The sequence below is a fragment of the Neovison vison genome, chromosome 6 (assembly GCF_020171115.1).
Source record: "Neovison vison isolate M4711 chromosome 6, ASM_NN_V1, whole genome shotgun sequence".
Lineage (NCBI taxonomy): Eukaryota > Metazoa > Chordata > Mammalia > Carnivora > Mustelidae > Neogale > Neogale vison.
The window spans coordinates 49,648,542-49,661,014 of record NC_058096.1 but is presented as its reverse complement, the minus strand read 5'-3'; the positions used below and the strand labels follow the sequence as shown (position 1 = coordinate 49,661,014).

Below are 12,473 nucleotides of genomic sequence, written 5' to 3'. Positions count from 1 at the left end.
TTTGCTTGGGGAGAAGATCATTTTTATTGTGGTAGTGTTTTCTTTATGAAATTACAGGGAAAAATAAATCATTATTTAGCTATTAACAAGGAAAGCTTAGCCAATCAAAATATCCAACTTGAATTTAGAGTTACAGAGTTCTAAATTTTGGACACAAAGTTCTTTTTAAAGAACTGCTTCACATCTAATACAATGAAACTGCCAATTCTGATTACCTTTGATTACTGGGTAGCCTCCTGCCCAGCAGGAGGTAGAAATAAACACTGAATAGCTGTTGGGAGGATGGCAAGTTTAGCTTTTAGACCAATTAGACCACCTGTAAAATCTTTTTCTTCATATTGGCACAAAGGCACAGAGGCGAATCCAAGTATGGTGGGCTTCACAATGCTTTTACACGTTTGGTTTTGTTTGGCAAAAACTGAAGCGGGTGTAGGGATTTAAGTTTTTTTTTTTTCACTTACACGATTTGTTAAATTTTTATTTAAATAATTTTTAAATTTAAAGGGGGTCGATTTCACAGCTGAAGAGGGATGGTGCTGACCCGGCACACAGTTCTTGAAGCACTGATTTGAATATCTGCTTTGGATGCCCCACCCCATGTAGGGTAAGGGCGCATCTCCACCTTCTAATTCTTCCTTCCAGAGCTGTCTCTATGGATTGAGTGACCCTAAATAAATTCCATATCTGGTCGTTCTGTGTGTGACTCGGAGCTTACTTATCTACAGCCAGAGTCACTCAAGGATGCTCCTCAAGTATCTAAGCCATCTGCTAATTCCTGCAACCCCCCACCCACAAGTACTACAGAGACTGGGTGCCATCCTGTATTTTGAGCCCAGTGCATTCACCTGTTGTCTGCCCCTAACCTCTCTCCACAAAAAATCCTCACCCAAGGACTGCAGACTCCAGCCTGAGGAGAACGGGTTGGCCAGGAGTTCTCAGGCGCCAATAAAGCACTGTCAGTACCTGCCCCGTGTCAAGCAGGATGTAATAGACCTGTGGTCTTGTCTGAGCTGCAGATTAAACACATGGAGGGTGACAGCAGCCATCACTCTGGGCTACCCGCTAAAAGTGTGAAACTGGACTCACAATGCACACTGGAAAATGCAATTCAAGTCGCCCCAGCCTTTTGTGCATTCAGTAAGTACTGGGTGTAAAACTGAGAATTTCCCCCTAAATTTATGTAAAAATATGTGCGAATTAAGCTGCAAGAGTGCTAGCTACGCCTCCCCACTCTGCCACATCGTTACCTTCCTATATAGAAAACTGCCCCTATGTACGATTATTCCAGAAAAATCCCGACTACTCCATGCGTGATTTGGAGCCAACAGTTTAAGTTTAGAAATTACAGTAAGTCCTATCATTAAGGGACTTGGATTTTAAACGTTAACTGGTAATTCCTTTACATGTGAATGGGCGGTCTTCGGTCTTGGCGTCCCTAGGCTTACATTTTACTAGACGCCTCAAAATCTGATGCTTTCCTGTTGTCGGGGGATCTCAGAAGGTAGGCGGGGCAAAAACAGACTCGTCTATATCTCGGAGTACCTCGGACAAGATAACAACAGCCCACCAACTCCTACACGTGCTCAGAGCATGGGAAAGAGGGGAAAAATAAAAGGGGAAACTGCCAGGACTTAAGATGTCTGCTCGAAGCTACTTTAGTCTCCCAGGAAGGGCCTACCCGCTTCCAAAATGTCCGCCCGCAGTCCTCACGTCACTCGGTCGGCTTCTTCAAGTCAGAAAGCCAGTGCGCTCCAATCAGGACTCAGTCCCCTCACCCACTGCCCTTGATCACGTCACTTCCGGTGGTGCAGCAGCCATTTTGTCAGTCGCCTGCGGATCCCGCGCGCTGGAGAAGTGCAGTTCCCCCTGGTTACCAATTCGTCCGTTCTCCCTTCGCGCTGCGGGCGCCGTCGAAGAGCACTCACCACTGATACAGCCGTTCCTCCCTACAGTGCCACCGCCGCTGTTGCATCCGCCCGGAGCTAGTGCCCTGTCTTCCTCCCCCACCACTGACAGGCGCCCTCAGGGAGCCGCCGTCAGCGATGTCAAGCGAGGAAAGCTACCGGGCCATTCTTCGCTACCTGACAAACGAGCGTGAGCCGTATGCGCCGGGCACCGAGGGCAATGTCAAGCGTAAAATCCGCAAGGCAGCTGCCTGCTATGTGGTGCGCGGTGGGACTTTGTACTACCAGCGGCGGCAGCGGCACCGCAAGACCTTCGCGGAGCTGGAGGTGGTGCTGCAGCCGGAGCGGCGCCGGGGGCTCATCGAGGCGGCGCACCTGGGCCCCGGCGGCACTCACCACACCCGGCATCAGACCTGGCACGACTTGTCCAAGACTTACTGGTGGCGAGGTAGGACCTCGCCCGTGGCGAGGGGGCGGGCGGCGGCTTGTTGCCCAGGCCAGGCCCGCTGGCAGAGGCGGGCCTCTTCGTGCACGAGCGAGTTTGGGGGTCCCAGACGCCCCTCGCCGGGCCAACCTGCGCTCGCCGGCGGAGCGGCTGCCTGGCGGAGCCGAGAGGGTGGGGGACGCGAAAGGAGCCGTACTTCCCACAGGAAGGAGGCCTGGGAAGCTGGGGGCGGGCCCTGGCCCGGGGTGGGGCGAAGGGGGCTTCCCCGGGGGCCGGGCCAGCCGCCCGGAGGGGCCGGGCGGTGCGGGCGGCGGCGGGCCCGCCTCCTTCCGCTGCGCGGGCGGCGGTGGCTCCCGCCCTCCCGGGAGGCTACTAGACCGCGGGGTCGGCGGCGCTGCGGAGCGGTGTGTCGCGCCTCCTGAAACCCTGTTGTGCTGATGGTCTGGGGCAGGGACGGTCCGCCCCAAGCCAGGGCTGTTTGCTCCAGCCGTTTCCGCTGGGGTTCGGCCTGCGGTTTTGAGGTTCTCTGGACCTGCCTGCGCGTATTCCTCAAACTGTGCTACTGCGGCGTAAATAAGCAGTAAGGCAGTTGTGCGCAGAGGTGATCGGAAGGGACTGTATGGGAACAGCCGTCTGCAACTTCGATTATGAGGCAAGGAGTCTATGTCAAGGATAACAGCCTGCATTCTGAATGTTTTCATGTCCTTCCTCTGATACTGTGAAAAGCTCTTTGGAAACTCTGAAGCACTGTGTATACCCAGAAAAGATACGGTTACTGTGTTTGTAATAGTCAGGAAATAACTGCGCTCGAGTTTATCTTGACTCCTTGGGAACCAGGCAAGGGAAGGAGGGCAAGGGTCTTTACCTCTCTCACTGTCCACAAAGTTGATTTGCATTCATTTACGTGGACACTGTTCAGTTGGAATCAGTGAAAGATTTGCAGGCCCTGATGAGCGGTTGTGTCTGGAAGGATTCAGCCTCTCACTCTCCTTATGGCTCTGGAGAAGTTAGGAGTCTTGGTTCCTTATCTGTGAGCAAAGAAACTGGACTACTCAGTACTTTCTGAAGTTCTTTTCGGTTAATGAGCTTTGTCATCAATGAACAATGTCATCATTAGTGAGAAACTAATGGGTGGTCCTTCTTTTTGTTCCTTAGAGTTCTTTCGTGTTTTCAAAAACGGTCCAGCTCTTGTCTTCTTAAGTGTTTTCCCGTCATTTATTTACTATTTTAAACCAATATTTGAATGAAATTCCTCTAAAGGGAAAAAATTTTGTAGGGTGAATACGGAGTAATTGCATTTTGCTGATTCTTGATCTCTGGGTGTTAAGTTCGAGCCCCACCTTGGATTGTAGAAATCACTTGAAAAAAAAATTTTTTAAATACTTTATGACATATTAAAAATGACATTTATAGCTAAAAGTAAGCTTGATCAGATTTTTATATCAGGTGTAGCTCTGAGCTCTTAGTTTGTTTTTCACTCATTTACTCTTGATAAAACCTTGTAAGGTGGAAACATTTATAGCTCTATTTTACAGGTGAGGAAACTAAAAGCACCAGGAGGTTACATGTCGGAGGTCCTGCAGCTACCTTTGTAATTTCACACTCTTAACCACTGTTAATATGGTGCTGTAAGAGTTTAGTGTTAATAATTTTCCTTCCCAGGACCTCTGGGTGACTCATTAAGCATATGCCTTTTGATCAGGTCATGATCTTAGGGTCCTAGGATGGAGTCCAGCATCTGGCTCCCTGCTTCTCCCTCTTCCTCTGCAGCTCCCCGTGCTTGTTCTCTGTTGCCCACTCTCTCTCTCTCTCTTAAATAAATAAAATCTTTAAAAAAAAAAATGCCCTTCCCTGAATTTGTTATCTTTGAATGATAGCGAATGAAGTTTGGTGGGGCGGCAGGGGTTGTTTGGTTTTTGGTGTGCAGTGTCTTAGGCAAAAAAACTGAGACCATGTTTACGTTTAATTGAAAAATGAAAGAGATACATTTGTTATTTGTATACATTTGTAAAATTAAAAGTCCTTAAGCAACTAGATAGCTATTCTTGAAGTACAGTACTTATGGTACTAAACCTCTGACAAGGGAGGCCCTGAGATCCTTTGAGAGGATCCACAAAGTCAATTATTTTAATGATAATTCTAAGGCATTATTTGCCTTTTTTACTCATTGTCTCCCAGGTATACAGTGGAGTTTTCCAGAGGCTCTGTGACATATGATATATGATATTAAATTGAATGCAGAAGCAAATATGATGATCTGTCTTCTGTTGAGCCACACATTAAGAAGATTTTCAAAAATGTAAAGTAGTACCCCTTTTCTTACTAATTTTGTTTTGTTTGGGAAAATAGTGATTTTTCATAAAATGCTATTTTAACATTAATGAGTTTTCATTATTTGATGATCTCATTACTTATTATTTTAGTATTTCTTCCTTTAAAATAAGAATTTGGAGGACCTACCTGGTTCAGTCCATAGAGCATTGGACTCTTGATCGCAGGGTCATGAGTTCAGACCACACATTGGGCATAATTTACTTTTAAAAAAGAAAAAATAATAAGAATTCATAATAAGCATCAGAGAAGTTTGCCTCCCATTATTAGATTTTCATTTTAAAAAGTTTTTTTAATAGCTCTTCATTTTGATATTTAATACATGAACCCTTGGGTTATTTACTTGTTTCTACTTAAAATATACATATTCCAGAGCTATAGTTGTATCTGTTTATCTGAAAGCTTAAGATTTGATCAATGTAGGTGCCAAAAAAAGAACTATTCCCGAGTCATTCCCCCAGAAGTTGTATCAAGGACAGTTTACTGAGATTCATTATATATTTTGCTTTTTCGGAATGCTGCCATCATAAGTTATATTCTAGTGCTCAGGCAAGTTTGTAGCAATTTTCCTCCTTTGAGCATAGTTGAAAAACTTGAGAGAAAGAGAAGGAGAGTGCCTGACATTTACATATAGCACGTTTTGGGATGTAAAATGTTAATAAATATTCTTGCAACCCCCCCACCCCGCACACACATCCTCTTTTTTTATCCTGTATTGAATTATGTGGTGCAGTTTCAAAATAAATGATTCTCTCCCTTGCTTCAGTCAGATGCTGATGGGTAGGGAATTTACAGTGAAATGCTTCCAAAAGCATTATTTTTGTTTAAACTATGGGATAAATGGATTCCACTGTTATTTAGTCTAGAAGAGGAGGATGTAATCTCTAGAAAACCCACCAAAAATGGGTCTTTGTAAATATTAGGTATAACTAGCCATTGTAACCTCTTTGAAGAAAACAAAGAAGGAAGAACTAAAAAGTATGGAGCTAGAAGTGGGAGCCCCCGAACTGGGGGTGGTCACTGTATCCAAAACTGACAGGGAAGGAGGTTCTTGAACAGCTAACAGGAGCAGATTGTTCAGGCAAATAGATCTCTAAAGCATTGGTTCTCAACCCAGGGACGATTTTGCCTCTCAGGGGACGTCTGTCTGGCTGTGTCTGGAGACAATTTTGGTTGTCATAACTGGGGGTGATGGTGGTGGTGGTTGAGGTGTTGCTGTTGACATGTAGTTGAGGAGAGGTCAGAAAGCTCCTAAACTTTCTAGAGTTAAGAACGGACAGCACAGACCTTTGCATCCCTCCCCACTCCCAACAAGAATGATCTTGGCCCAAAATGTCAACACTGCTGAGGTTGAGAAACCTGCTCTAAAGAAACTGTTTCTCAAGTTGTTTTATTAGACAACTACCCACTAAGGTCTTTCATCTTTGTTTTTTTGGTGTGGCTTTTTTTGTTTGTTTTGTTTTTGTTTTGTTTTGTTTTTTTGATTCTGTGCTCAGTGAAGAATCTTTTAATGGTAACTTGGTGTTTTATGTGAGTTTTCGGTTTTTGTTTTGTTTTTGTTTTGTTTTTTAGTACCATAGAGGTTGATCAGTGATTATTACTGTATTTAACAAATACTTATGTAGTAACTATGTGTCATATATTGTTCAAAGAGTTTTATAAATATTAACAATCACAGCAGCACCTTATTGTTATCCCATTTTACAGCTGATGACACAAAGGCATAGGGAGGTTTAGCAACTTGACCATGGTCACAGAGCTAGTTAGTGGATTCAGATTTTGTTGCATAAGTAGTTTCAACCCTTTGCAGTAATGTAGTAAATTAACTACATTTATACCTTGATGCCTTTTAGTGGCTAACCTGAGTCAGTCTTTCAGCTTAATCAATTCTGGATTAACTGAAGAGGTCAGGTTTCTGAATCTGTAAAGATAACTTTAAGATGATCCCATCAAAACATTAACACTCAGATGAAAGGATTTAAAACATACTGGGTCCCTTTCGAGACAATTGTTAGACTATCATACATTAATAATTTTTTCCTGCAGATTTTATTATTTTCATCCTTTTCAAATGCTTCATTTGTAGTTTCTCCGATACCATTTGAACTCAACCAGTTTATAGTGTAATCAGATTTATGCTGTATGCAGAATATATTGAACTGTAGAATCATAAAATGTTTGGAAATACAGACAAAATTAATTAGGGGAAAAATGCCTTCTTTGTTCATTGTGAACATGGAAATTTCCACGTTTTTTGTTTTTTACTTCGAAATACATATTCTCAGGAAGCTTAGGTGGCTCAGTCAGTTAAGTTTCCAACTCTTGATTTTGGCTCATGTCACAAGCTCAGATTTTTGTGATCGAGCCCTACATCAGGCTTCTTGCTCAATGCTGAGTCTGCTGGTCCCTTTTCCTCCCCCTCAGCCCCATGACCTGTACGTGGGTACATGCAGTCTCTTTCTCTCTCTCACAAATAAATAAAATCTTTAAAAATAGATATATTCTCTTACATGTCTTCTATTCTTTTTTTTTTTATTTTATTTATTTATTTGACAGAGAGATCATAAGTAGGCAGAGCAGCGGGCAGAAAGAGAGGGGTAAGCAGGCTCCTTGCTGAGCAGAGAGCCCCATGTGGGGCTCAATCCTAGGACCCTAGAATCATGACCTGAGATGAAGGCAGAGGCTTTAACCCACTGAGCCACCCAGGCGCTCCTCCATTTACTCTTAATTGTATGTAAAATATATATATATATATATATATATATATATATATATATATATATATATCCCTCTAGACTTTTCATCACTTTTTTTATTCTGCTCACTGCATACCTCATACTGGTATAGACTTTTTATTGACTTAAGCATTTTCAGACATTAGAATGTATATTGTCCTCTAAATGTGCACATGCAAATTGACTTTTTATGGAAGTTTTATTTAACTGTAACCCATTATTTCCTAAGTTATGTTTTGGGTTGGGGGAAGGGGGTCTTTAAACGAATACATTTGGCAAATTCTTATTAAACTTATTTTTCACTATAGAACTCTCAGAGGTTTGAATATGATAATACCTATTGTGTGCATGTAAAATGAGAGTATAATTTTCTGAATTTATTAGTCCAATGTATATTTTTAAGTAAGTATGGGACTTTTTTTTTTTTTTAAGATTTTATTTATTTATTTGACAGAGAGATTGAGCTGTCATAAGCAGGGAGAACGAGAGGGAGTAGCAGACTCCCTGCCAAGTAGGGAGCACGATATGGGGCTCAATTCCAGGACGCTGAGATCATGACCTGACCCAAAGGCAGCCACTTAACTAACTGAGCCATCCAGATGCCCTGGGACATAATACAATTTGAGAAATATTGCTTGAATATTATCTGAAGGTTGAAAGTACAAGGAACCATGTTATAATTTGACATCTTGAAATTCTTTTTAGGAATTTACTGTCTATATCATTTTAGCTTATTAATGAGCCTTTCATTTACGTTTTACTTGGGATTGTGGGGAAGAGAATTTTCTGTCATAGTAATGGACAAATGTCTTCCTGTGTAAGTTAGCATAATATACTGAAAATCATAGGGATTTTGGAGGCCCAGTTTTGCAATTTAGTTTAGCAATTGACTTTGGACAAGTTTCTTAACCTCCTAGAGCTTCATTTTCTCATTTGTAGGATGGAAATTAATTGGTCTTATTTTACAAGTGGTGTTCCTCCCTGCTCCTTACCCCTACCCCAACATGCTGAGCTAGAAGTTGAAATTCAGAATAGGGTTTTGTGAGTGGTTTGTATACAATCTAACTTTTGTTAGATTGTTTATGCAGTTTTTTCATACAGCCCTAAAATCTCATAGCTTTCAAAAATGAGATTGATTTTATACTTTCCTTGCAAGTTGTGGTTGTAGTTCAGGTTGCAGTTGACTCCACCTGTCTTTTTCAGGCTCTGTCAATTTGGGCTATAAAGGATGGCATTTATCTGGAACATGCCGTCATTTGAGAGAGGAGACAAAGATCAGAGCCCTGGAGGGAAACCGTGCCTTTTACAGCTTCTGAGATGTGGCACACATTATATTTATTCATATTCCATTGACCAAAGCAAATTGCATGGTCAGGCCTGATGTTAGTAGGGTGGAGAGGTAACCACATTATATTACTGTTCATGAAGGTTATATTGGCATTTTCATGTAGTTCCTTTAGCATGAATGAGTTGCACATGGAAATGGGCACTGTTACATAATCATCTTTTATGGTGGGGAAGTGAATAACTAGGAATAAACAAAAATAAGCATGGAAACAAACCATCATTTATAACCTTACATCTATGAAAAAAATGTACTTTATGTCCTAAAAAAAATCACTTTTATATACTTTATGGGACATGTGTGTGTCTGGATGTATGCACTCAAACATGTATCAGTACACATAGATTAACCGACAATAAATAATTTTCAATTTTCAAATGAGAACAGCATTAAATTTGACTTTTTATTCTTATATTTATTATAGGTATATTAAAGCAAGTGAAAGATTACATTAAACAGTGTAGCAAATGCCAGGAGAAACTAGATCGCTCCCGTCCAATATCAGATACTTCAGAAATGCTAGAAGAATTGGGACTAGATCTTGAATCTGGAGAAGAAAGTAATGAATCAGAAGATGATCTGAGCAATTTTACTTCACCTCCAACTACAGCCTCCAAGCCTGCAAAAAAGAAGCCAGTATCGAAACATGAACTTGTTTTTGTAAGTGGAAATTTCCATCTACCTTTAACATCTGTAATACATTAGTATTTATAGTCTTGGTAAATTTTTTTCTTAAAGTACTGAAATGGCTTGACTGTTGGCACTGAGGTTGCAAATTTAAGTAATGCACTTAAATGTCTCAGGTAATGCACTCTCTTGTTACATACACTAAAAGTATGCTAATACTGCTTTTTCATTAATCATAAATATTCCTGTTGTTTCTTCTCTTCAGAAGTTCCTTGGTTTGTTGTTAATCATTCTTCCTGTCTTTTTAAATGGTATATTGGTACAGGTAGACAGAATACATTTCTGGAAGCAGTCTCTAGGTCGTGAAACAAGGTAAAATTAAACTGGCTAGGCCTTTCTTTTTTACCTGCAATTACTTTATACATCATGAAGTTTCTGACTGGTAAGAAAAGACAGCAAGAAGTGAGATGCAGGTTTCCACTGGGTCAAGTAGAATGAACACAGCAGAAAATAGTGAGAATGACCTATTTAAATATATAGATAATAAAGAACATCTCACTCTTTTCTTCATATTAGTTAATGGTGTTTTAAATTCTGTTAAAGGTAGAGATACAAATGATATATAATACAACTCTTGGTCTTGAACTTATTTTGATAGGTTGATACCAAAGGAGTGGTGAAACGTTCTTCTCCAAAACATTGTCAGGCTGTCTTAAAACAGCTCAACGAACAGAGACTCTCCAACCAGTTCTGTGATGTTACTTTGTTAATTGAGGGAGAAGAGTACAAAGCTCATAAATCTGTTTTGTCAGCTAATAGTGAATATTTTCGAGATCTTTTTATTGAGAAAGGAGCTGTTTCCAGTCATGAGGCAGTGGTGGATCTTTCTGGTAAGAATTTTCTAATACTCTTGCTTTCGTTTATAAGTACCTATTGGAAGAAGTGGTGTGTGTGTATGTGTGTGTGTGTGTGTGTGTGTAAGTACCTACTGGAAGAAGGTGTGTGTGTGGGTGTGGTATGTCTTAGAAACTCGGGATTTATGCTGCAGTGGGAGAAGCCCACCTATAGTAGTACACTAAGCTGAATTGAAAAAGTCTTTACTTTTAGCATAGTTTCCAAGGTAGGGTTATAGAAAAGGCTGTCATTTTCTATCACTACCTCTTTGGTGAGACAAATGTAGCAGTAGAAAAATTTCTGAGATTAACATAGCTAAAAACAGTTTGAGAGAGATCCATAACTGCATCAGTGTTACATTACACTAAGTGAATATGTTATTTAAAAATTTACTGTTAAAAGAATTGACTTCCTGTATCTTATGTTGTGGAACATGGAATAATAGAGCACCTTTGTAGGTCTGTTGTTTCTCATTTTTAAAGATTATTAGAATTCATTAGTTTGAATAATCAAGCTGTTAATATACATTAATCAAAATTCTAGGTGTGGCTTTTTTCTTTGCTTTTATTGTTATTGTAAATGAATAATTTGACTTTCTTTTGGCCCACTAGAACTTATATATTGGCTTAGGAGTCAACAAATGAAAATTTAGGAAGAATTAAAATAGGTAACCTTATTTATACATTTTTTCATAATATTAACCTACTGTAACTCCTGATTACTGAATTACTGACATCACTGTGTAAAATATTATTTTCCCTTTCCGAAACAAAAAAGTGACTTTATCCAGGTATATAAATACTTAATGTAGTTAACCCACTGGTCCTTTTCTACCATATATATCTATATCTATATCTATATATTTTTTATATTTTATTTAAAGTAGACTTCACACCCAATATGGAGCTCAGACTTATGACCTCAAGAGTAAGAGTTGCATGCTGTATCCACAGAGCCAGCCAGGCCCCTACCTCATGCTTTTAAAAATCACTTATTCTGGGGGGCGCCTGGGTGGCTTAGAGGGTTAAGCCTCTGCCTTCGGCTCGGGTCATGATCTCAGGGTCCTGGGATCGAGTCCCGCGTCGGGCTCTCTGCTCGGCGGGGGGCCTGCTTCCTCCTCTCTCTCTCTGCCTGCCTCTCTGCCTGCTTGTGATCTCTGTCTGTCAAATAAATAAATAAAATCTTTAAAAAAATAAAAAATAAATTTAAAAAAAATCACTTTTTCTGGGAAGACAAATAACGTGTATTTTTTCTTTGCTGTAACTATGTTTAATTATTTAAAAAAATACTTATTAAGCATCTGCTGTGTGTGAGGAACCAGCCTAGGCTCTGGGGTTACAATGGTGAGCAAAGCTTTTCATGGAGCATAGAATTGCGTTACATTTTAGATTAGCAATATTTTCTTTTTTCTGGGTTCGATGATTTAGGAGAAAATATGTCTTATACTGGGCCATCTGAATAATAAAACTCATCACAGATGTAGTCTTTTGAAATAAGTTAGCTTTGGGATTTTTTCCCCTGTCTTTTATGCATCTTAAGCAGGAAGAGAGGTATATGAAGTGTTCTTTTTCAGTTTCTCAGCAGCTTAGCGAATGAAGTGTTTGCCCCAATTAACTGCAGTACAGCATCCTAAAATTCCAATGAAATACCTCATTTGTTTTTCATCCTATATGCTTATTTTTATATATTGTGCAGCAAATATAATGTAATTCAATAGGCAAAATAGATGGCTTTTATTTTGTTTAATATTAGGTAAGGAATATAAAACATGTACAGTATAAAAAGATAAAATGTACATCTTTTTAAATTACCCAATTAATGTAGTTGAATTAATTTGTGTTTTCCTTTATTTGTTTATGCTTGTAAAAAATTTTTCTGTACTGTCATAAAGACATGTTCATAGATTTTCTTCTTAAAATTTTCATCGTTTTTCTTTCATATTTAAGTTTTAATCTGTTTGCAGTTTATTTTTGTTGGTGTGAAATAGGTGTTTGATTTCATTTTTTTCCCATTTTAATCATCGCTTCTCTCAGAGCCCTCTAGTGAAGACGCCATCCTCCTTGTCAGTTCACCATTCAGATTCTCTTAACAAAAACAGTCCCAGGAGTTTGGTGCTGATTCTAGGCTTTCTTCTAGTCTATCGGTTGTCTTTCCATACACTATTTTCACTTTTCTTAATTACGTTACCTTTA

At 40.0% G+C, this 12,473-nt stretch overlaps 1 protein-coding gene across 2 annotated transcripts in view; it reads left to right on the top strand.

The window, feature by feature from the left end:
• Positions 1 to 1,843: 1,843 nt before the first annotated feature.
• ZBTB11 (zinc finger and BTB domain containing 11) overlaps positions 1,844 to 12,473 on the top strand; it is a 29,782-nt gene continuing 19,152 nt past the window's right edge. The window contains exons 1-3 of one of the 2 annotated variants that reach the window (XM_044251276.1): positions 1,844 to 2,352; positions 9,185 to 9,420; positions 10,046 to 10,277. In XM_044251276.1, the coding sequence (XP_044107211.1) occupies positions 2,043 to 2,352; positions 9,185 to 9,420; positions 10,046 to 10,277 (778 nt within the window). In that variant the 5' untranslated portion in view covers positions 1,844 to 2,042. Of the gene's footprint in view, positions 2,353 to 4,632; positions 4,649 to 9,184; positions 9,421 to 10,045; positions 10,278 to 12,473 lie in introns of those variants that run through there. The other variant, XM_044251277.1, reaches the window with a different exon arrangement.